This window comes from Mobula hypostoma, chromosome 4 (genome assembly GCF_963921235.1).
Source record: "Mobula hypostoma chromosome 4, sMobHyp1.1, whole genome shotgun sequence".
NCBI lineage: Eukaryota > Metazoa > Chordata > Chondrichthyes > Myliobatiformes > Myliobatidae > Mobula > Mobula hypostoma.
The window spans coordinates 126,534,233-126,558,435 of NC_086100.1; the positions used below are offsets into that span (position 1 = coordinate 126,534,233).

General features: G+C 39.3%; 1 protein-coding gene across 2 annotated transcripts in view; it reads right to left on the minus strand.

Annotated features, from left to right (window-relative positions):
- The window catches only part of lrba (LPS-responsive vesicle trafficking, beach and anchor containing), an 849,775-nt gene that overhangs the window by 746,116 nt on the left and 79,456 nt on the right, over positions 1-24,203 (minus strand). For both annotated transcript variants that reach the window (XM_063046460.1, XM_063046459.1), the window contains exons 11-14: positions 19,129-19,237; positions 15,837-15,989; positions 10,928-11,096; positions 4,113-4,192 (exon numbers count right to left, since the gene is read on the minus strand). In XM_063046460.1, the coding sequence (XP_062902530.1) occupies positions 4,113-4,192; positions 10,928-11,096; positions 15,837-15,989; positions 19,129-19,237 (511 nt within the window). The remainder of the gene's footprint in view (positions 1-4,112; positions 4,193-10,927; positions 11,097-15,836; positions 15,990-19,128; positions 19,238-24,203) is intronic.

The following is a 24,203-nucleotide window of genomic DNA, read 5'->3' on the forward strand; positions in this document are numbered from 1 at the left end:
TGTCCATTACAAACAAAATTAGCAGTAAATTTACATCATGTAAATCAACATGAACTGCATTGTCAGCTACTCTGCAGTAAACTAAGAATTTTTTTTGGTAAAAGCCTTGATTTTAAGCACCTTATTTTCTCCACTCAAATTGATATCTTGTCTTGTCCTTTTGTCGACTCAACTTCTCTCCCTCTCATTCCTTCTCTAACAAGCACTGCCAGAACCATCCCTTAGCCAACTGCCCTGATATACGTATGTGGGTCAGTATGAATTTATGTGAAGTGTCTTGGGAGATTGCTTCATTAGAGACATTTCACAAATACATTAATGTAAATTTATTTGTAGCATGTCCATTTATCAAGTTATTACAACTTCAGTACTTAAAGTAAATAAATGGAGTTAAAATAATTGAGAAAATGTCCTCCAAATAACAGTAACACCTACATCCCATCGCATTTTCAGGGAAAATGCTTCACAGAAATGTAAAACATCTTACCAGTGTGAGAATCCTTCAGTTGTCCTTTTTATTTTAAAAAAAAAGCTGTTACAGAATGAGCTCACTTCTGCATATGATTTACTCCTGACCATAACTGTCCTTCAGAAGATAGTGGATAGCATCTTTCTTGAATGAATGCAGTCCTTCCCAGAGTACTATTAGATGGGGAGATTCATGATTTAGGCCCAGCTAAAATAAACAAGTACCAATATATATCCACCGCAGAATGCAGTATATTTTTCAAGTGGTGCAGCCTGGTGCCATGGGGTACTGGTGACAGAAAGAGGAAAATGTTGAGAGTGGCAAATGAGATACTTAATCAAGCACACTGCTGTGCTCTGGATGGTGGCGTGAGATTATTCAGCATTGCTGGGGCTACACACATCTAGATAAAATTACTGCAACATTATTTCACCCTAGAGAAACTTCCTTTATTCCTGTCATTGTCCTCCCCTACCTTCTGTGCTACCTAGACCAATTTGCTCTTTCTTCCCCCCACCCCCAACAGTTCTGACGAAGGGTCCCAAACCCGAAATGTTAACTGTTTCTCTTCCCACAAATATTGCTTAACATACTGAGTTTTTTTCCAGCATGGATGTTGTCTACATGGATTTAGTAAGGCATTTGAAAAGGTCCCACCTAGAAGGCAGATCCAAAAAATTAAGGTTTATGGGACCACAATAACTTGGTAGCTTGGATTCAGAATTGGCTTACCCATAGAAGCCAAGGTAGGAGAGGAAAAGTGTTATTCTGTCTGGACGTCTGTGACCAGTGGTGTTCCAAAGGGATTGGTGCTGGAGCCTCTGTTTATGATATATATATGCTGCAGAGGACTTGTTGTATCCATTCCAGGCCAGCTCCCTCACCTTTGGCCCCCACCAGACTCTCAGCTCTCACCTGTGGCTCCAAGTAGCTGTTTACATGTGACAGCAGTTACACCCCTGCATACTACCTTAACTGGCAGGCTAAACCACATGAGAGATGTCTGCAGACTCGCACCCTGATGAGATAAGGACATGTGTGTCCAAGCACGCCAAGTCAGCTCCAGCAGACTGGGCAGATGAAATCTACAGTGAGATCCAATAGCCAGAAAGGTGATACTGCAATGCTCCATGGACAGCCAAGGTCATGACAAAACACAAAAGACATCATGGTCATCCACTGCAACCAAGGAAGACCCCAGTTTGTGATGCTTGTTCATACCATTGGACCCAGAGTTCTGAGGTCGAGCATGTGGAACAGCCCCAGTGAAATAGCTTTTCCACCATCGTCGGAAACAGATAACCGCTATACTCATTTTTATTTCAGATTTTTGAATACATAATGAGATGGTTTCAGATCACCATCATTTCCAATTTTGGATTTACTTTTGTGAGCAGTTTTTGTCTTACAAGTATTATGTACTTAACCGTAAAAACTAGTACACACCATTAATATAATAAAAATATGAATTGTGCAGGGCAGCAAAAGCAGCACCGCAGCATTGGGAGAATACCTGAATCAGCTGTTGAACAACAACAAACGACAGCAGGCTTTCAGTCTGCACCTACAATGCCATGTTTTGATTAAAAGGTAGCCGTACCTGTATTTGCATTTTACTTTTTTAAAAGTTTTTATGCAAGGTAGAAAAACCAATCAACATTGTAAACTTGCTGCGGTGTAAGATTTTCGTGATCAGACACTTTAAAATTTAATGTCATGTCTTTTCATAAATTTCTGCAACCAGCCTGCTGAATATTCACAATTATCTTTGCTTGTTTCATGATCTGCACAACATTAAACAGCATATGTTCACTCCAACACTGATGAATTCATTCTTTCAATACACAATCGATTTCTTTATTCAGCATTTTTCTATTTTTCATTAACCTGTTCATTACATATATGAAGTCACTCCTCAGAACTATTTAGTGCACGGAGACCTGTGCATTGCCTAGGAACTTTCCCGGTGTCTTGTAGAATTTTCCATTTGTGACATATGTCAGCGCTCAAAAATTTCAGATTTCATAATACATATGAAAATGTAAATGATCTGGATGAAAATGTCAATGTATGGGTTGGTACACCTGCAGATGACACAAAGATTGGTGGAGTTGTGGGCAGAGTAAAGGGCTGTCAACAAATACAGCAGAATATAGATCAGTTACAGAAATAAGCTGAGAAATGGAAGATGGAGTTTAATCCAATTAGGTGTGAGGTATGCATTTTGGGAGGTCAAAAATAAGGGGAAAATACATAGGACCCTTAAAAACATTCATGAACAGTAGAATCTTGGGATCCAAGTTCAGAGTTCACTGAAGGTGGCCAGACAAGTAGATAGGGTGGTAAAGAAAGCATTCAATGGTCAAGGCGCTAAGTCGAAGAGTGAGAAAGTCACACTGCAGCTTCTTAAAACTTTGGTTAGGCTGCACTTGGAGAGTACTGTGAGCAAATCTGGTCACCCCATTACAAGGAGGATTTTGCAAAGGTTGCAGAGAAGATTTACCAGAATGCTGCCTGGGTTAGAAATTATGAGTTACAGTATATTGGAGAGGTTGGACAAACTTGGATTGCTTTCTCTGGAGCATCAAAAGCTAAGGGGAAATCTGATAGAAGTTTATAAAGTCATGAAAAGCATTGATAATCACTTCCCCTGCGTGGAAATATCAAGTGCAAGAGGACATACAATTAAGGCGAGTGTGAGGAAGATTAACAGAGATATGGAGGGCATTTCCTCCCCCATCCCCAGAGTGGTAGGTGCCAAGAAAGGACTGCGAGGGATAGTGGTGAACGCAGATTCAATAGTGGTGTTTAAAAGACATGAATATACAGCAATAGAATGATATGGATCTTGTACAGGCAGAAGAGAATGGGTTTAATTCAGCATCAGGTTCAGCACAGACATTGTCTTCATGTGCTCTACTGCTTTATATTCATTTTTCTATATTGATTAGACTTCCAGCATCCATAGATTTATTTTTATTTTCAATTTCACACATCAGACATTGCTCCCAATGTTTTAAGGCAGAGACAATTCATTTTCAACAACCATAACCATCTTCCTTTGTGCCAGACAGGGGTCCAGCTCATATACAGGGTTTTGACCTTCATTCCCAATGAACTCAGTTTTAGCAGATCTCATTGATTCCATACTCAATCAGGTGCTGCAACTCGGATATTTTTTATCCATAACATAGGCTTAGCATGAAGGCAATTGCTGAGTAAATACAACATAGTCCTCTTAACAAAATCATTTCGCTGATAATATTAATGAGAGAATGGACTTGTCCTGCCTTCTGTATGCTTGAGCAATTTTCCACATTGTTATGTAGTTACTGGCATTATAACTATGCTGGAACAATTAAACTAAAATAAAACACTTGCCTCCGGCGTTGTCAGGTCCTGAAATCTTAGCTTATTCTGATATTTTAGCCATTACTTTGTATCACATTAGACAAATGGAACTAGCATCTAATTACTAAGATATACCTAACAAGATAACCAAATACATTTCTGGAAATTCAAAGAAGAAATAGCTTGATAATATACAGCTGGCAAGAATAACCACAAGCCAAATAAATCAGGATAACACCACACTATTCATGATGAAAATTCTGCATTACAATTATAACTTTCAGATTCTCACCTTCATTATCAACTGTTTCACAAATAGCAACAAGAACGCCCGCAAGGAAAGAATCTCCTTCTGGTTTGGTCTGGGGCCATCTAGGAAGTAAAGAAGTGTAATATTTTTATCTTAGCATCAAGTAATTACAAAGTTACTCATCTATGCTGATTATGTTTCTTCACAAATAGGAAACAAGTCATGATTTAGATCAGGACATCTACACAGAGTGTTGCCGCAGGAAAGCGGGATCCATCAACAGGGACGCCCACTACCAAGGTCATGCTCTCATCTTGGTGCTGCCATCAGGAAGGCAGTACGGGAGCCTCAGGGCTCACACTACCAGGTTCAGGAACAGTTATTAACCCATCAGACTCTTGAACCAAAGGGGTTAACCACTTAATTTCACTCGTTCCATCACTGAACTGTTTCCACAACTTCTGGACTCACTTTCAAGGACTCTTCATCTCATGTTCTTGATATTTGTTGCTTATTTATTTACAATTATTATTTTTTTTCTGTATTTGAACAATTTGTCATCTTCACACTGGTTGTACACCAAGTTGGTGCGGTCCTTCAATGATTCTATTGTGGTTATTGGATTTATTGAGTATGCCGGCAAGAAAATGAACCTCAGTGTTGTATATAGTGACATATGTACTTTGATAATATATAACTTTTTTAAACAGTGCACAATATTGAACTGAAACATCAAATTCTCAGTTTAGATTCCGAATTTGTCCCAAATCAAATTTAATCAGACAAGAAAATGTACCACATGTAGCTGAGTGGTACGTGTGCACCTGTGCACATATGCATGGAAGAGGGGGGATGTTGGAGTGGCAATTAAAGGAGAAGAATCTCTGTCTCTGTCTGTATATAATATTCACCAACGGGAAGGGAAGATCATCAAATTCATACTTCAGACTTGCATCACACTGCATCAATGAATCATTGTGCTCTTTGACATGACTAATTGCTACACATTAAGACTAATGACAAAACACGGCAATTGTTCTCCTTTGCAGAAATGAACAACATGGCTAGTGGGGTTGGAGTGAATGAAGGCAGCGTAAGAATAAGGACAACATAAAAACAGGGAAGGGAATCGGGAATGATTGCCTGAAGTTGTCCATCTTAAATAGTGTAAAACAGGATTATCTTGAAAGGGAAATTCACTGCAAACCTGGGAAAAAGTATCATATCACTTGCCTCCAATACTTGCAGCGGGTCTGAAAACTAAGAATTTAACGTGAGTTTTCTTGAGCTTTGGTGGTTTAAAATAATACACTAGTGAATGAATTCATCACTGAAGTTCAGCATCTAAAAACTTCAAACACCAAGAAGATAGGAAGATTAAGATGTGGATTAATGTGGTCCAGAAAGTAGCAAGCTTAGGTTGAGAAGCTGCATCAGTGCTGTGGACAAGATCAAGATGCAATCAGAACTAATTGTAGATATTCAGTTTAACACCATAATGCAATATTTCAGAGCACAAGTTCGCTCCAACATCTTGGCCTCTGTGCTGATTTACATCATTCTTCCATCCATAACACCACTTTGGAGCAGCAGAGCAGCTGCATTAGTAAAGCAGGTGCCTCACAGTCTTAGCAGCCAGAGTTCAATTCTGATCTCCAGTGCCACCTGTTGGAAATTTGCAAGTTCTTCTTGTGACCACTTTGTTTTCCCCCTCAATGTCCATTTCCCTCCCAGACCGAAGGACATGGATTGGTAGCTTATTGGGCCGCTGTAAGTAGTTCCTAAAGTTCAGGTAAATTGTAGAAACTGGAAACTGGGAGGGGTCAATGAGAAAGGGAGAATAAAGTGATTTACTGTATTTTTTTTTTGACAGTGGGCACAGAATGAGGTTAGCGATCCTGTGATGAAACTCAGGAAAATAAACACTTTTCCAGGACCTCAATACCCCTCACTGGCATCTGTAATCACCTAATCCTGCAGGTGCATACAGTCAATCTCTAGCAAGACAATTTCCACATTGTACCAAGTTGGAAAGACAAATAACAAATAAAGGTCAAAATAAGCACCTTATGGAGAGATGTCCAGGGCTTTGTACTCACTTGTTTATTTTTTGTTATTACTGAGTCACACACACATGAATTTTGGCAGGTGTACAACTCAGGAGGGGGAATTATGATACTATTAGGCAGGAACTTGGGAACATAAATTAGGAAAAGATGTACTCAGAAATGTACAACAGAAATGTGGCAGTTGTTTAGGGAATACTTGTATGGGGTTCTGGATAAGTTTGCGCCTTTGAGGCACAGAAAGTATGGTATAGTGAAGGAACCAAGGTTGACAAGAGAGTGGAATATCTAGTCAAGAGGAAGGAGGAAGTTCAGGAAGCAAGGATCAGACAGGGCTCTACAGAGATACAAGGTAGCCAGGAAGAAGCTGAAGAATGAACTTTAGAGAGCAAGGGGGAATGCAAAGGCATTGGTGAGTAGGATTAAGAAAGATCCCCAGGCATTCTACATGTATGTGAAGAACAGAAGGATGGCTAGAGTAAGGGCAGGACCAGAGATAGTGGAGGAAACGTGCCTGGAGTCAGTGAAAGTAGGGAGGTCCTTAATGAATATTTTACTTCAGTAGTCTATGACCTTGATATTTGTGAGGACAACATAAAACAAGCCGACATGCTAGAAGATGAACAAGGATGTGCTGGAACTTTTGAAAAACAATACCACAAATAAATCCTCGAAGCCAAAAGGAATATATCCCAGGTTATGACAAGAAGTAAGAGAAGAGATTGCTGCATTTTTGGCAATGACTTTTGCATCCTCACTGACCACAAGAGAAGTAACAAATGATTGGAGGGTGGCAAAAAAGGAAAGGAAGTTGGGATAATCCTGGATATTATAGACCAGTGAATCTTATTTCAGTGGTGGGCAAATTATGGGAGAAGATTCTTAGATACAGGATTTACGAGTATTTGAAGAAGCATAGTCTCATTAGGGATAGTCAGCATTATTTTGCGAGTAGTATTGACAAAGGTAGAACAATGGATATTATTAAGGCACTTGGTAAGGTTCCCATGGTAGGCTCATTCAGAAAGAATGTCTGCTGCACATTCCAGCCACTTTGGGCAGCCATGTAGACCTAACAGAGTGTGGGGGCTTCCCTAGTTTCCCTTTGGGTCATTTCTGCCATAATAGAGACTTTTGATTTGCATTAAGGAAATACATGTAAATTTTCAGGTATTTCCTCTTCCCAGGGTAAATCCATTAGCATTTCCATGATTAGTTGTTTTCTTCAATTTGATCTTGTAATCGTCCTGCCAGCAACAGAGCACGTCTCTGCATTCGTGCTGCTGTTGTTGGAGGAACACCCTGCCATGTATTGAAAATGGACATTAGTTGTTGATAGACAGTGATGAGGGTAAGCTCGCTCCCATATAAGTACTGGTTGAAATATTTTGCACCCAAAGCCAGACTCAAGGCCCCTCTGTCAATCTGTGCAGAGGTTTTCTACGCAGCAGCCAGGGAACGTGATGCAAAGGCAATGGGGTGTTCATTTCTAACACTACTAATGTATGACATGACTACATCTATACTGTAAGGCAAGGCATCACCAGCAAGTTTCAGTGGACAATGTGGATCATAATGTGTGAGTACAGTGTTTGACCTCACATTTCCTTTGTCCTTTGAAAATCCACCTCACATGCCTTTGTCTATTTCTTCCCAATCTCTAGTAATGAGTTCCAGGGATGGAGCACAGTAGCCAGGTTTGGCAGGAACCCGTTATAGTAGTAGAGAAATCCTGAAAAGGATCACAACTGTGACACATCCTTTGGCCTTGGGGCATCCACCATTGCTTGAATTTTATCAGCACACTTGTGTAATCTTATGCCTCAATGATGTGATCACAGTAAGTAATGCTTGGTTTGAATAATTCATACTTATTGCAAAATGGTCCGAGTGCATACTTGCCTAATCTTTTTAAACACTGCTGAGATTTTGGATATGCTCCTTGTCATCCTCACCAGTAACAATGACGTCATGCAGGTAACGCTGAGTGCCTGGGCAGCCTTGCAGCATCTGGTCCAAAGTTTTCTGCCAGAGTGCAGGTGCAGATGCTACTCCAAAAATATGCCTATTATAGCAATAAAGCCCTTTGTGAGTGGTTACACTAAGAAACAGTTCCAACTCTTCTTCCATCTCCATCTGTAGGTAGGCCTCAGCCAAGTCCACTTTGCTGAAGTATTTCCCTCCAGAAAGGTTTACAAAGATTCCCCTACCTTGGGCAGTGGGTATTGAACTACTTTCAGTACTAGGTTGCTGGGTTGATGGTGGCCTTAAAATCACCACAGATCCTGACAGACCCATGCTTCTTGGCTTCTGGGATCACTGGCATTGCCCATGGCTTTACTCAAACTTGAAAGAATTCCTTCAGCCACCATGACATCCTGCTTACTGGCTACTTTATCACGGATGGTGTAAGGAATCAGGCAGACTTTGTAAAACTTGGATGTAGCATTTTCATTTAACACCATTTTATCCTTGATATGTTTGAGTTTTCCAGTGGCATCCTTGAAACTATTGTGGCATCATCCAGTACCCTTCTTAATTTCCTTTTAGTTCACTTGATTGCAGGGGATGTGGAATGCAAATGGTGGATGAATCTCCAATCAAGCTGCAGTTGTCTCAGCCAGATACAGCCCCGCAATGCTGGCCCTTCTGTTTTTACCACATACAAGACAATATGCCTTGTTATTTGTTGTATTTCACTATTATGAATGTCATTCCCACTGGAGTTTTCTTTTCTCCAGTATAGTTCTTAGTTGGATATCCGCAGGCTTCAGTTCAGTACCTTTGAAACACCATTCAAACTCATTTGTGAAATGACTGAAACAGCCGAGCCAGTATCCAATTCCATTTTAATTAATTTGCTGTGCATTTCAGGTGCAAGTCATATTGATCATCTTCTGTTAGTTTTCACCTTGTAAATCTCAAGGCTACCCCATTCTGTGTCACTCTCATATTGTTATCAGATGTTTCACCATCAGCAGACAGATATATGTTCTTTTGGAAAATTTAACTTGACTTTTCATCTTTTTCTCTTCCCTACGCCATCCATACATTGTTTCTGGCCAAAATGCTCTTTGTATGTGGCCTACTTTATTGCCTTTTCTGCAAGTTTCACCTTTAAATCTGAATTACTCTGGTGTATGTGAGCCCTTGCCACAACAGTAACACAATTAGTCCGCCAAGCACGTTTCTGCTTGGGCATTGCAATTTTGTTCATGGTCACTTTCATTCCTGATTGCAATTCAACTGCGACTCTCGCTGCATTGATACAATTTCAACTGCTCTTTTCAATGTGAGTTGTGCTTCAGTTATGAGCCTTTTTTGAATGTTTCTTTATAAGATTCCACAAACTGAACAATCTCTCAATGCATCATTAAGCCGAATGTTCTGACAATTACCTCAGTTCAGTCATGTAAAAATTTTTTAAACTCTAATGTCTTGCTGCTCTTTAACAGGTAGGCAGTTGTCTCGGGATCACTTTAAAACTATCTCGTTGCCGCTGTTATATTGTGTAACTCCAAAACATAAAAATTATTAAAAGAAAAACACGGGAGCCAGGGATGCATGTAAGCTCATAGTTATACTTTTTGTGAGATGCGCCCTTATGACATACATGCATGACATTCATGTACTTCATATAACCAGTAATGAATTATGTAAACAAAGAATAAACAATATATTTACAATATTACTCAAATATTAAATACACAACAATCTTCTCGCAGCTACCATCAGAAACGACAGCTACTTCCCTGCAACCATACGGTTCTTGAATCAAACTGCGCAACCCTAATCACTACCACAGTTTAGCAACACTATGACCACTTCGATCAATTTGCACAACAATGGACTGCATTTTTTGTTCTAATTGCATTTACTGTGGGGGTGGGGGAAAACAAAATATACATATATTTGTTATCTGATGCTATGTGCCTGCAATGATACTGCAACTAAGATTTTCATGCATCAAAGGTTCAAAGGTTCTTGTGCATATGACAATAAACTTGACTTTGACCAATACTTTGTTTTGTAAAATAAATTGACCCAGCACATTGGATTGCAATTGTTTTTCCATTGTTTAAACTCCTGTGTTTAGCTTTACACCATCTCTCACATTATTTGTCAACCATTATTAATGAAACAAATAGAGCTTTTAATTGTTAGGGTCCTGTACTGACTTTGCCTCATACCATAAACCACTTTAAAATGCTTCCCATTATTTTCCCATTAATAGGTTAGACCATATTTTCATTGCTGACTTACACTTCAAGTTTGTCTCACTCTCCCATTAAATTCAATATTATGGTTATGATTTCCAAGCTACTCCCTTCACTAAAGCAGGTGCTTGGACAGCTTTATGTTCAGCAGCATGCTGGAATGAATCCCAAACCAAAAGCTAAGATATCCCTGTAGAATACCATAAATTGCACATTTAAAGTCATATTGCTTTCTCACCTAAAAATCTTCTGTATAGCTTTGGAAAGGCTCAATAACCAAAGATTCAAATCAATCTTTTCCAAATTCATTGCACTGTCGGCTAAAGTAATCAAATGCAACAATCTTGAAAGTTTTATTTGAAGCTATGTTTCTGCTTAGCTTCCAAATAAGATGCTCTTCGCTGATTGAATATGCTCCGAATTGATTTGATGTACCTGCGCATGTAGTGGTGCCAATTTACATGGAAATGGAAAGATTAGGTTCAATATTTATTGGGCATTTATGGAATATAGAGAATAAAATAAATCAGCATAGGTGAAATTACTTCCTGAATTATTGGAGGTCTCATCTTACCCAAGCCTTTGGGAACAACTCCACTACGATCTTGAGGATTCACCACCCAGTAATAGTATTTCAGCGTGTGCATTATCTGTAACACAGTACCAACTCTTCGAACTGCATTATAAATAGTAGCAGTGCTGATGAACTCAGTAGACAAGTAAGTGTACAACTGCAACTGGACCTGGATTGAGACAAACAAGAAAGACTAAATGATTTATGTTCAGACCCAATGACTTAACAATTCATGAACAGAAACCGAAATGTATTAGCTTTGCCTGCATCCTAACTTCATGATTAAACTGAAAAAGCTTAAAAGAAAACAAAAAACCCTCATGAAGCCTGCATGAAGATCAGTGCATTTAAAGGAATATCATTAAACTTCTAATGTGAGAAAAATTCCAGTGATTTGGGGTGGGGAGGGGGCAGCAGAGGGAGAGGGAATAGGAAGTGGGAGTACATGCACATGCGTATGTGGGTAAGTACGGGCACATGCTCATATGTGTAGATGCAAGGACTTTGGAATATTTAACTCTTCATGGCAGAGTTAAGACCCAAATTTTTAAAAGAACAGCAAGACAGGTTCCAAGAGTCATGTCATGAGATAACAGGTACATGATTGGCCGGTGTGAATGAATTCTTTTTTGTAAACAGAGACTAGGAAATTATAGACTACTGGATTAAATTTGACTTAATCAATTTAAACATAACTGCAAATCATCAATAATTAAACACTAAAAATTGAACACTGGAAGAACACAGGACTGATGCACAGTCTAAATTCAAGAGGTCAATATACAACTTCAGACCCAATGAATGCTGCTTGACCGAGTTCTTCCAAAATCGATTTTTCCCAGTTCCCAGCATGTCTCATGTCTCAATTAAAGACCAACTCATTAAATAAATAATTTCAGAGTTGTAAACTTTGATAATATGAACCTTTGAAATATCATAATAAACCATCTACCACATGACAGCAGTTTGTGGAAATCTATAGATGGCAAGATTCCTTGAGCTTCAGCACAGAAACAGGCCCTTTGGCACATCTAGTCCATGGCGAACGGTTATTCTGCTTCGTCCCATCAGCCCTCACATGGACCATAGTGCACTGTAACCCTCCCATCCATGTTCTTATCTAGACTTCTCTTAAGTGTTGCAATCAAACACTTCCGCTGGTAGGTCTTTCGACACATATAGCACCCTCCGAGTGAAGTTCCACCTCAGGTTCCCTGAAATATTTCACCTTTTATCCTTAACCTATGATCTCTAGTTCTAGTCTCAAATAACTTCTAGTCGCACAGGAGATACCTCCATCACAAATTTCTCCAGCTCAAAATCAGTGTGCTGGAGAGTGTGTCTGAGATACAAACACAGATAAGTGTTTAGACAGTTTTATCCAGGATAAGGCCATGAACCACAGGAAAGCACAGGTTCTGCCCAACAGGTACAATGCACAAAAAGCAGATACATTGGAAGAACTTCACCAGCAACTGTGGAAAGAAAAAAACAGTCAAATACCCTTCACCAAAACATTAACCTGAAGCATTAGCTGGTTTCCACTTATGCTGCTTGACTGGCTGAGTTCTTGAAGCATTTGTTTTTGTTTCAGAGTCCAGTATCTGTAGTTATATTTGTTTTTTTTTCCAGTTATGCTGTAATCTGTGCTTATGAGGCTAAGCAGAAAAACTACAGAGTAGACAGCCACAGTGTATTCCTATTATAGAAGCTAATTATCCCTTCAATCAGTACAACCTTCTGGAGGAGGCCCATGCAATCACAGTGAGAAAATGCAAACTGCAAGTCAGCACTGAACCTGACTGCTGCACTTGGAAGGCAACAGTGATAATCCCTATGCTATCAAGCTGCCAGTGCAATGCCAGGATGAATGGCCTAGCTGTGTTCAAAGCTAGAATGATAGGAAGCTATTGCTATTGCATTCTAAAGAGGGAGGCTGAGCAGCCAGAAGTCGTGATACATATTGCTACCAATAACAAGCTAGGAAAAAGGATAAGGTCCTGAAAAGAGAATACAGGGACCCAGGTGGGAAGCTGAAAAGCAGGACCTAAAGGGTAGTAATCTCTGGATTGCTGCCATGACACATGCCATTGAGGACGTGGATCACTGGGATCCCTTCCAGGCAAGGTATGACTTGTACAAAAAGAATGGGTTACACCTGAACTTGAGGAGGACCAATGCTCTCGCAGGCAAATTTACTAAAGCTTTTGGGGAAGCTCTAAATGAGTTTGGCAGGAGTGTGGAAACCAGAGTGACAGGTCAATTGGTATACAGGTAGTGCACTGTGGAGAGACAGAGGCAGGATAGGTAGTTGACAAGGCAAAATTGCAGTCAGAGGGATGCATTAAAGTGTGTCTATTTCAATGCAAGATGTATCAGGAGCCAGGTGATGAACACAGAGCACGGATCAGTACATGGAACAACAATATATTGCAGCTATTACACAGGCTTGGTTGTCTTTAACAGCAGGAATGGCTGCTGAATGTTCCAGGATTTACCTTCTTCAAAATGGACAGGAAGGGAGGTAAAAAAGGTTGGGGGTGTGGCATTGCTAATCAAGGATAGCATCACAGCTGCAAAAGGTTTAGGTGGGGCCCAGGAAAGATTCCTAATGCAATATATAGACAGGCCAACTAGATGAGAGGACATTCTGAATCTGTTGCTATGTAATGAACCTGGTCTGGTGCCAGATCTCTCGGTCAGTGAACATTTCGTAGTCAGTGATCAAAACTCCGACCTTTACTATAGCCCTTGAGAGGATGGAGTAGATTATATGGGAGAGTATTTAATTGGGGAGGAGGAATTATGGTGCTATTAGGGAAAACTAGGGAGCATAAATTGGGAATTGATAACTCAAAGAAGTGCACAAACATGTGGAAGACTTTTTAGGGAGTACTTGCCTGTGGCTCTGGAGAGGTTTGTCCCATTGAGGCAGGGAAAGGATGGTAGATAGTGAAGTAACCATGGCTGACAAGAGATGTGGAACATCTAATCAAGAGGAAGAGAGTTTACAAACCAAGGATCAGGCAGGGCTCTACAGTGTTATAAGGTAGCCAGGAAGAAGGTATTCTACATGTATGTGAAGAACAGGAGGAGAGCTAGAGTGAGGGAAGGGCCAATCAGTGATAGAAGAGGAAATCGGGAGTCAGAGGAGGCAATGGAATTCCTTAATGAATATTTTGCTTCAGCATTCACCACTGAGAGACCCAAGCATTTGTCAAGGCAGTGTACAACAGGCTGATATTTTAGAACATGTTGACATTAAGAGAGAGTTTGTGCAGGAACTTTTGTAAAACATTAAGATAGATAAGACCTTATGGCAGGATAGGATATACCCCAGGACTTTGGCAATGACCTTTGTGTCCTCACTGGCCACAGGAGTAGTGACAGATGATTGGAGGGTGACAAATGTTTAAAAAGCGGAGTTGGGATAAGTCTGGGAACTAACTACCAGTGAGTCTTACTTTAGTAGTGGGCAAATTATTAGAGAAGATTCTTACAGATAGGATTTACAAACATCTGGAGAAGCATAGTTTGATTTTACTAAGGTTCCTCATGATAGGTTCATTCAGAAAGTCAGGAGGCATGGGATTCAGGGAACTTTGGCTGTGGAGATTCAGAGTTGGCTTGCCCATAGAAGGTAGAGAGTAGTTGTATTGGAGCATATTCTGTCTGGACATCGGTGACCAGTGGTGTTCGGCAACAATATGTGCTGTGATCCCAGTTCTTTGTGATATTTATAAATGACTTGGATGAGGAAGTGGAAGGATGGGTTAGTAAGTTTACAGATGACACTGTTATTGGAGTTGTGGAGAGTGTAGTTTGTCGTAGGTTACAAAGGGACATTAACAGAATGCGCACAGCTGGGCTTAAAAGTGGCAGATGGAATTCAACCCAGATAAGTGTGAAGTGATTCACTTCGGAAGGTCAAGTTTGAAAGGATAATACAGGATTTATGGCAGGACTCTAAGTATGGAGGAACAGAAGGATCTTGGAATCTAGTTCCATAGATCCCTCAAAGTTGCCACACAGGTTGATAGGGTTTTTAAGTAGGCCTGTGTTGGCCTTCATTAATCAGGAAATTGAGTTCAAGAGCAGCATGGTAATGTTACAGCTCAATAAAACACTGGTTAAACCATACTTGGAATATTATGCTCAGTTCTGATCACCTCCTTTTAGGAAGGATAGCAGCACGGTAGCATAGTAGTTTACCCAGTGCAGCATATTTTAAGATGATTGGAGAAAAATATAAGATAGATGTCAGAGGCAAGTTTTTATATTTTTTATATATATATATTGCATCCTGTGCACTTCTGTCAAGAGCCACCCAGTAGTTATTCCACCATGAATAGATATACAATGGACAAACACATTGCACATCAGGTACTCAGTCATTCCTCACATCTAAAAAATGACACCATTTCAGAGAATAACTGTACACCTCTGACTTTGTGCTTGGAAACACATGACAATTCTGTACATAATAGCAAAGGATCAAGCTTGTAAAAATCAATATGGTACTTTGTTAAAAAGCAAATCAAAATTAATAGCAATATGAAAAACAATTTGTTGAATGGCTAATGATCCAGTTTTCCTAAGGAACCCAATTTGGAATGGCATACACAACCTTAACTTATTTTTATTCACATAGCAAATTTAATTCAAAATAGATTAACTCAAGGTACGTACATCATGTTTTTTTTAAATTCAGTTTTATTTCAGACTGGAGTTTCTCAGATGTAGGTATTTTCCAGAAGCTGGAAGTGGTGTTTGTCTTCAATATTTTCAACCAATTATGTTTGAATGATACTCAGCTTAACGCAGATTTTTTAAAAGAGTGGTGTATTAGTACCATTCCGTAATTCTTTGCCTTTGCGAAATAATCCTAAACAAAAATGCAAATATTCACCTTGGCTGGAGCATGGATCCAAATAGCAGGATTCAGAAGAATGTGATCACAAAGTTGTTTAAGTAGAGGACCACCATTCTGCAAGTTACTCAGATATTTAGCAAAGGCCAAACATAGTTCCAGCACTTCTCTGGTGATATGAACTTTGGAAGACTGTAAGAAAAGTGTGATTTCAGATCTTTATGTCTCAATATTTAAACAATTTAAGCATGAAAATGCACTTCTATAGAGAATAAGTCTTTTTGATTTCACTTCTGATTTATCAACAAGTTAGGCATTAACAAAACAAAATTAGAACTCATACCATATTGGTTACCTTGAAACCACAAATTATTCTTTAGTTTAGCTCATGCATTTGTTACACTCAATTCAAAACATTATTCAATCCTCCTTAAAGAGCCATGGATGAATCTGGTTTTTGAAAAACTCGTTTCAAAAAACTGAGCTTACAAAGTTATGCAGGCCTGTATTTGAATTCTACTACTTGATCTGAGATGAACCAAACAGCTCTTTTTAAAAATACCTATATCTCACTAAATCACAAAAATGTCACAATTTAGAAAATGGTGCATGCAGATTATTCATTAACGTTAATCCAAAACTAAAAAATTGTCCAATTGCCACAAATGATTCTAAATTAAATAAACAACAAAACAGTACAGAAGACAGAATACACTGCTAACCAGATATAGCTCGCCTTCTGGGAGACTTGAAAAAAACTGCATCACTCACCCACAACAGAAGACTTCAATTTTCATCCTAACCACTAGATGGGGTATCTCACCCAAGGAATAAAACATGACCAAACAGAGTAAACTGACCATTTACACCATAGTTTAAAACTAATCTTTAAAATAGGTCACAAGAACACAATGAAACAGGAGTAGGAGTATACAACCAGACCACACAAGCCTGCATTCATGCTTCAACTATACTGGTCTCAATTCTTCTCTGAGCCAGTTCCTCATAGCCTTCAATTTCTCAATCTTTCAAACATTTGCCCATCTTCACATAAAACATATCTAATGTATATTTACTCTGAGACACCACTCTCCAAACATTCACTATCCTTTTGAGGTAGCCAGTTTCAAGTGGCCAGCCTCTTACTTACCAGCTAAGTCCCCTTGTTTGTGATTCTCCTACTAGTGAAAATAATTCAATAGAACACCAATCCTGTTAAGGTGACATAGAATCTTTTATGTTTGAGTGCATTCTTATATCCGTCAATCTTCTGTAACTCCAGAGAATATAGACCCAAACTGTCTACCATAACTTGATAAGACATCCCCAGGAATTAGCCTGGTGAAACTCCTTTGTTCAACCTCCACTGCAGCTACATCCCTTTGGAAATGGAACTAAAACTGTACAAAGTTTTCTAGATGTGGCTACACAAACACCTTGCACAACTGCAAAAAAAAACTTATTCTTAAAATCCAATCTCACTGCAACAAAGGCAAACATGTTGTTCACAGTCTTTAATTATTTGCTGGACCTGCCTACTAACAGTGATTTATGTAACTAGAACTGCTTCGTCAAGTGCCTTTGCTCTGTCCACCACAAAAGGTGCAATTTCCCATCGGCTACCCATTTCAATTCTACTTCCCATTCCATAATGTCTGTCCATGGCTTCCTCTACAATCACAAAGAGTCCATTCTCAGGTTGGAGAAGTAACACTTCATTTTCCATCTGGGCAGTCTCCAATCTGATGGCCTGAACATCAATTTCTCTAACTTCCAGTTTTTTCTATCCCTTCTCCGGTCTCTTTCTCCATTCCCCATTATGGTTCACCTCCTACCCCTCATCTTCACCTGCCCATCACCTCCCTCTGGTGCCCCTTCTTCTCCCTTTTCTCCCATGGTCCACTGTTCCCTATCAGATTCCCCTTCTGCCATTTATCTCTTCCACCCATTATCTCCCAACTTTTCGTTGCATTTCCCCTCCACCAGTTCACCTGGTTTCACCTACCTGCCAAGCTTGTACTCCTTCCCCTCACCCCAACCTTATTTTGGTTTCTTCTTTTTCCAGGCCTGATGAAGGTTCGTGGCCCAAAACTGTTTATTCCTCCATAGATGCTGCCTAACCTTCTGAGTTCCTCCAGAATTTTCTGTGTGATGCTCTGGATTTCCAGCATCTGCAGAATCTTGTGTGTGTTCCATTTAGATAATCTACCTTCCTGATTATTTTTACAAAAACGCAATACTTCATGCTTTCACACATTAAACTCCATTTGCCAGATTTTCACCCAACATACATCCTGTTGCAGAATCAACGTCCTCATAACAACATGCCCTTTGGCCTACCTTTGTATCGTCAGCAAATTTGGAAAACTTACACATCATTCTCTCAATCAGGTCATTAATGTAAAAGACAAATATTTAAATCGAGGGTCAAGAATTGATGCTTGGGGTATTCAATTAGTTACACCCCTCCAGTCTGAAAAAGACCCAACATAAAACCCACCATCTCTGCAGCTACTTCCTTTTGAATCTTGATGCAGACCATCCAAGTCCTTGTGCTCTGTCTACCTTTAACCTGTCAGTTGCTATAATAATTATCCCTTTTAATTAAGATTTTTTAAAACAAGTTCCTTCCTGCTTTTAATTAGTCCACGTTATCTTTGGTATCATTGTAGTATCCTCCATGGTGAGGACTGGTGCAAAAAAAATGTATCTATCAATTCTTTGTTCCCTGTTAGTAATATAACAATATACTATAACCACCTAGCTTTCTTCTTCCTATCTCTATACCCATAGAAACTGTTTGCTTTGATATTACTCAAAATTATTTTATTTTCTTATGAGCATTTTACTCTTTAGCTGCTGAATCCTAAAATAAAATGAATCTCAAAGTAGTATATAACAGATACATACCTTGACAATACGGTTTATATCTCACAAAATAGTTCATTTTGTCTATGGCAAGTAATGATTTTTTCAGATACAAGCATATGCAAAATAACAATCTGAAATTCAACTTTTGAAATATTTTCTCAATACAAATTTACCAGTTTCCTTATTATGAAGCCATAATTAGCAAGTACCAGAAAGGTAGGCATTGGGTCATGTAGACTAGCCATTCAGGCTTCGTTTTCAATGAAACCATCCTACAATTTAAAATATAGACTTTGCAAATGCTAAATATAGTGTTAAATTAAAACACTAATTTGGTATAACTTGAATTTTAATGTACTTTGCTTAATATGACTCACTTGGTTCAGCTTAGCTCATTTTAAATTCATTAACCTGGATGCTTTAAGGAAGTACACTCAAGCTAAACTATCGTAATATTTACCTTTTCAAGGGTATAGCCAATGACAAGGAAACCCTTGCAAGAGAGAATTTGTTCTTGCATAGCCACTGAATTCTTCAGCAACTCCATTATAAATGCCAGCAATGTGCAACTGAAATTTAAAGATATTAACATTTCAGTATTTTACACATAAACAAGGAGAATTTTACAAAACAATTTAGTTTGGCACTCAGCATTTACTTTAACTGCAAATATCAGCATTATCTTATATGTGCTTTTAAACATCCTTCACATAAAGCTTCCTATACACCAAAATATTAGACCCCAACCAAAACCGCAGGTTGTTGAATATCTCCAAACTATCTGGAAATAATAAGTAACCATCAAGTTACATTGTGTCTGAAGATCCTAACTAGATGATGACTAGAAGGAAAAGCCTTGAGAACATGTACAATTTATGGGCCCAATACAGAAAAATCAATTATCCACTTCATGCAGAATTACAAGGACCAATGTGGCAGAATGTCCATCTCACGATAGACAAAATCAAACAATTGAGCTATCCTTGACTTTGTCAAGTAACTTGGCTGGTGAAGGCTTGGTTCTCAGGTACTTGACTAGCCAGCAATTCAGTGGGACAATGCCAAGAGACAGTTTCCAGGCCAAGTAAAGAAAACACTGGGGAATCTCTGGACTGACCTAGGGGAGCTACCAAACAAACATGGGATTAATCAGCATATTTATTTAACCAGTACCTATAAAAGCCTGGCACATTCTAGATAATCCAATTATTTACTTTAAGCAGAATTCAACAGCAGAAAGGTTAGGAAAAACACTAAAAATTGGGACCTGTGCACAATTTTAAAATCCACACAAGTCACTACAACGTGCAGTGGATTCTGGTTACTTGGGACACGTCAGGACCCGTATATTTTTGGCCCAATCAAGCAGCTGCCCCAACTAACCAATGGCTCAATCACCAGAATCCACTTACTTGCATTGGTACGTGAAAATACAAGAACATTAAAAAAGTGTATAAGATATGTTCTCTAGATTACTTATTTATTTCTGCTTCTTTCTTCAGGAAATGTAGAAAACATTGCATTTTCAAGTTCCAGATTGTTTTCATGTATTTGATAAATCTGCAATCAATTTTTAAAGACATTATGAACAAATGGCCAGAGTTTGGTGGGAACTGCCTCGAGTGCTGTACCCAACTGCAAGAATTCGTCCTTCTATCTGTACAACATATGCAGAGGACCCAGACTTGCTGGGGACTCTAATTGGGGTTCTGCCAATGTGCTCTAAAGTTAAAGTTCTCATGATTTCCATGAGTGCCACCTGCCTGTAAATTTTCCTTCAAATATGCTGGAAAATCTGCCTGCTGAATTTTTCTCAAGTAAAATTTGGTGCTGGGAAAAAAATCCATTCATATCAATGCAAAGGAAAAGATGTGCATTATTTAAATAGATTAAAAAAATGTAAATATAACCAAACTTAAAACATGTTGAAATTGATAAACATCTGGACCAAGTAAATGGATACAAATTGTTTTATTTTTATACTTGATCACTTTAAAACTAATTCTTACTGATTTTTCAATAGTTTTAAAATTTTTTTTTTACATGTTTTTACATGCATAGGGCATTCAGAAGCCCTTGACAGCTTGCCAAAGCCAAAAATATACAATAGAATACAATCAAAGATTTATCAACTGTTTGATGAGCACAGTTGTGGCTTTGTAAAGGGGTGCAGAAGCATACTGCATTAACCTTCATACTGGGTGACATTAGAAAGCAAACTAGCATTGATCAATCTAGAAAAGGCACGATCAAATTTTGTCACGTCAGTAGCATGCAAATAGCAGTAAGTTCCAAAATATTTTTCTGCTAAATGACCAAGTTATTTGCCTTTTACCACAAGGTTTAATGAGTTACTGCATACTTTAATTTTTTTATACCATGCTGCCAGCAGATCAGCATTACCTTTTTCTTTTATAAATGGTCACTAATACTCTCAATCTAAATACTGTCAGCATGAAAATTTATTATGATCCAGAATGTGGGAAGTCACCATCTAAAGAAAGTTGGGTTACAATCAAATTCACAACAGCAACATTGTGTCATGATAATAACCTTTCCCTCAATGTCAGCCAAGCAAAAGAACTGGTTATTGGCTTCAGGAAGGAAGCAGTGCACATAACCAGTCTTAAAAGCGTTGAGGTTGAGAGTTGAGAACTTCAGCTTCCAAGCAGAGAACATCACCAATAGAACGTCCTGGTCAAACCACGCAGACATCACAGCCAAGAAAGGTCTTCGATGCCTCTACATCCTCAGGAGACTGAAGTAATTTGGCATGTCTCCTTTGACCCTTACCACCTTTTATCAATGCACTATAGAAAATATCCCATCTGGATGCAGCACGGCTTGGTATGGCAGTTATTCTGCATGTGACCACAAGAAAATGTAAACCAAGGTGCAAGACACAGGAAACCAGGTGACAGTCAAGAAGGGGAAAGGGATTGAGGAGCAAGTTCAGAGTACACCTATGGTTATCTGCCTCAAAAACAGGTATACCACTTTGGGTACTGTTTGGGGGAGGGGGCAGAGGGAGAGAGAAGACCCAACAGAAGAAGGTCACGGCAGTTGGGTGTCTGGCACTGAGTCTGCCTCTGTGATTCAGAAGGGAAGCAGAGGGGAAGAGCGCACTGTGGAGACAGGAGATTCATTAGTTAGGAGAACAGACCGGAAGTTCTGTGGGCGAGAATGGGATTCCCAGATGGAATGTTGCCTCCCAGGTGCCAGGGTCCGGGACATCTCAGATCGAGTCCTCAGTGTTCTGAAGTATAAGGGTGAAGAGCTAGAAGGCTGTGGTCCATGTTGGTACCAATGTCATGGGTAAGATGAGTGACAAGGATCTACATTGGGAGTTCAGGGAGTTAAGTGCCAAGTTAAAGGGCAGGACCTCCAGGGTTGTGAACTCCAGATTGCTACTCATGCCACATGCTAGTGAAGTCAGAACTAGGAAGATTATAGTTTAACATGCGGCTAAGGAGTTGGTGTAGGAGGGAGGGCATAAGATTTTTGCATCATTTTGTTCTCTTTCAGGGAAGGTTTGCACCTGAACTGGAGGGGGGACTAAAATCCTAGCGGAAAGGTTTGTTAACGCAGCATGGTAAGGTTCAACCCAGAGTTGCAGGGGGATGGGAACCAGAGTGCTAGAACAGTTAATGGAGAGGTAGTGGAGACAGATGCTGGTTAGACCTCAAAGTCAGGAATCAAAAGGATGAGCACGGTGCAACTAGTGTCCTGAGCTGCGTATCCTTCAATGCAAGAAATATTCTAGGAAAGGCCGATGAGCTCAGGGCATGAATCAACACCTGGAATTATGATGGTGTAGCCATTGTGAGACTTGGTTGCAGGAGAGGCAGGACAGACAGATCAATATTCTGGGGTTCCATTCTTTTAGACATGACAGAGCACGAGGAAAATGTCACTGCAGTGCTCCATCAGAACAGACTGGAGAACTTGACTAGTGAGGCTTTATGGGTGGAAATGAGAAATAAGGAAGGTATGATGACGTTAATGGGGCTATATTACAGACCACCCAACAGTCCTAGGTATTTAGAGGAACTAATTTGTAAAGTGATTGCAGACTGTTGCAAGAAACAAAGTTGTTATATTAACTTTCCGCATATTGAGAATCCCATACTGTAAAAGGATTAGATGAGAAAGTGTTTCTCAAATGCATTCAAGAATGTTTCCTTTACAAGTGCATAGAAGTCCCAATGAGGGAGTGTGCGATACTGGATCTGCTATTAGGGAATGAGACAGGGCAGGTAACAGAAATTTGTGTTTGGGAACACTTTGCTTCCAATGCCCACAATGCCATTAGTTTCAAAGTAAGTATGCAAAAATATAGGTCTGGTCCACAGGTTGAGATTCTAAATTGAAGAAAGGACAATTTTGATGATATCAGAAATGATCTGGCAAATTAGGATTGGGACAGGCTGTTTTCTGGCAATGGTGTACTTGGTAAGTGGAAGGCCTTCAAAAATTAATTTTGAGTGTACAAAATGTTTGTATGTGCCTGTCAGAATAAAAGGTAAAGATAACAAGTGTAGGGAACTTAGGTTTTCAAGAGATATTGAGGACCTGGTTAAGAGAAAAAAAAGGAGGTGCATAGCAGGTATAGGCAAGCAGGAACAAATGAGCTGCTTATGAAGTTTAAGAAATGCAAGAGAACACTTAAGAAAGAAATCAGGGCTAAAAGGCATTTAGTTGCTCTAGCGGACAAGGCAAAGAAGAATCGTGCTTTTCGCACATTGGTCTTCGAAGATCAAAGTATTGAGTACAGGAGCTGGGATGATATCTTTAAGTTGTACAGGACATTGGTGAGGCCTTACTTGGACTAGTGTATGCAGTTTTGGTCACCTACCTACAAGAAAGATGTAAACAAGGTTGAAAAAGTACAGAGAACATTTACAAGAATGTTGCCGGGTCTGGAGGACCTGAGTTATAAGGAAAGATTGAACAGGTTAGGAATGTATTCTTTGGTATGAAAAATATTGAGGAAATTTGATAGAGGTGTATAAAATTATGAGGGGCATAGATAGGGTAAATGCAAGCATGCCTTTTCCACTGAGGTTGGCTGGGACTAGAACCAGAGGTCATGGATTAAGAGTGGAGGTTTCCTGGTGGTGGCTGATGGAGTAACAGCAATCTGCCATTGCTCCAACTTTAATTACCTTACTATTTCCAACCTATCTTGAAACTTCTTTTTTAAGTGTGATATTCCCTCATTATGGCTGGAAGGAGTGCCAGATGATTTTCCTGCCTCTTTGGATTATATTATGGATTTGCTGCGAAGTCATACATGAGAAGCCTCTGAGAAGTTTCAACAATTCAACACTGAATTTAAACAAACAGATGGTAAATTGGACTCTGTCCAACAAACTCATAATGAACACGATAAACATATTAAAGATAATTAGGAAAATTTGTTGGCTCTGGAAACAGAAGTGGATGAATTGCAGAAGATTTGTGAAAAGTAGTCGAAGTCCAACGAAAAGTTAAGAAGATTATCGACCTAGAAAATTGAAGTAGAAGGAACAACCT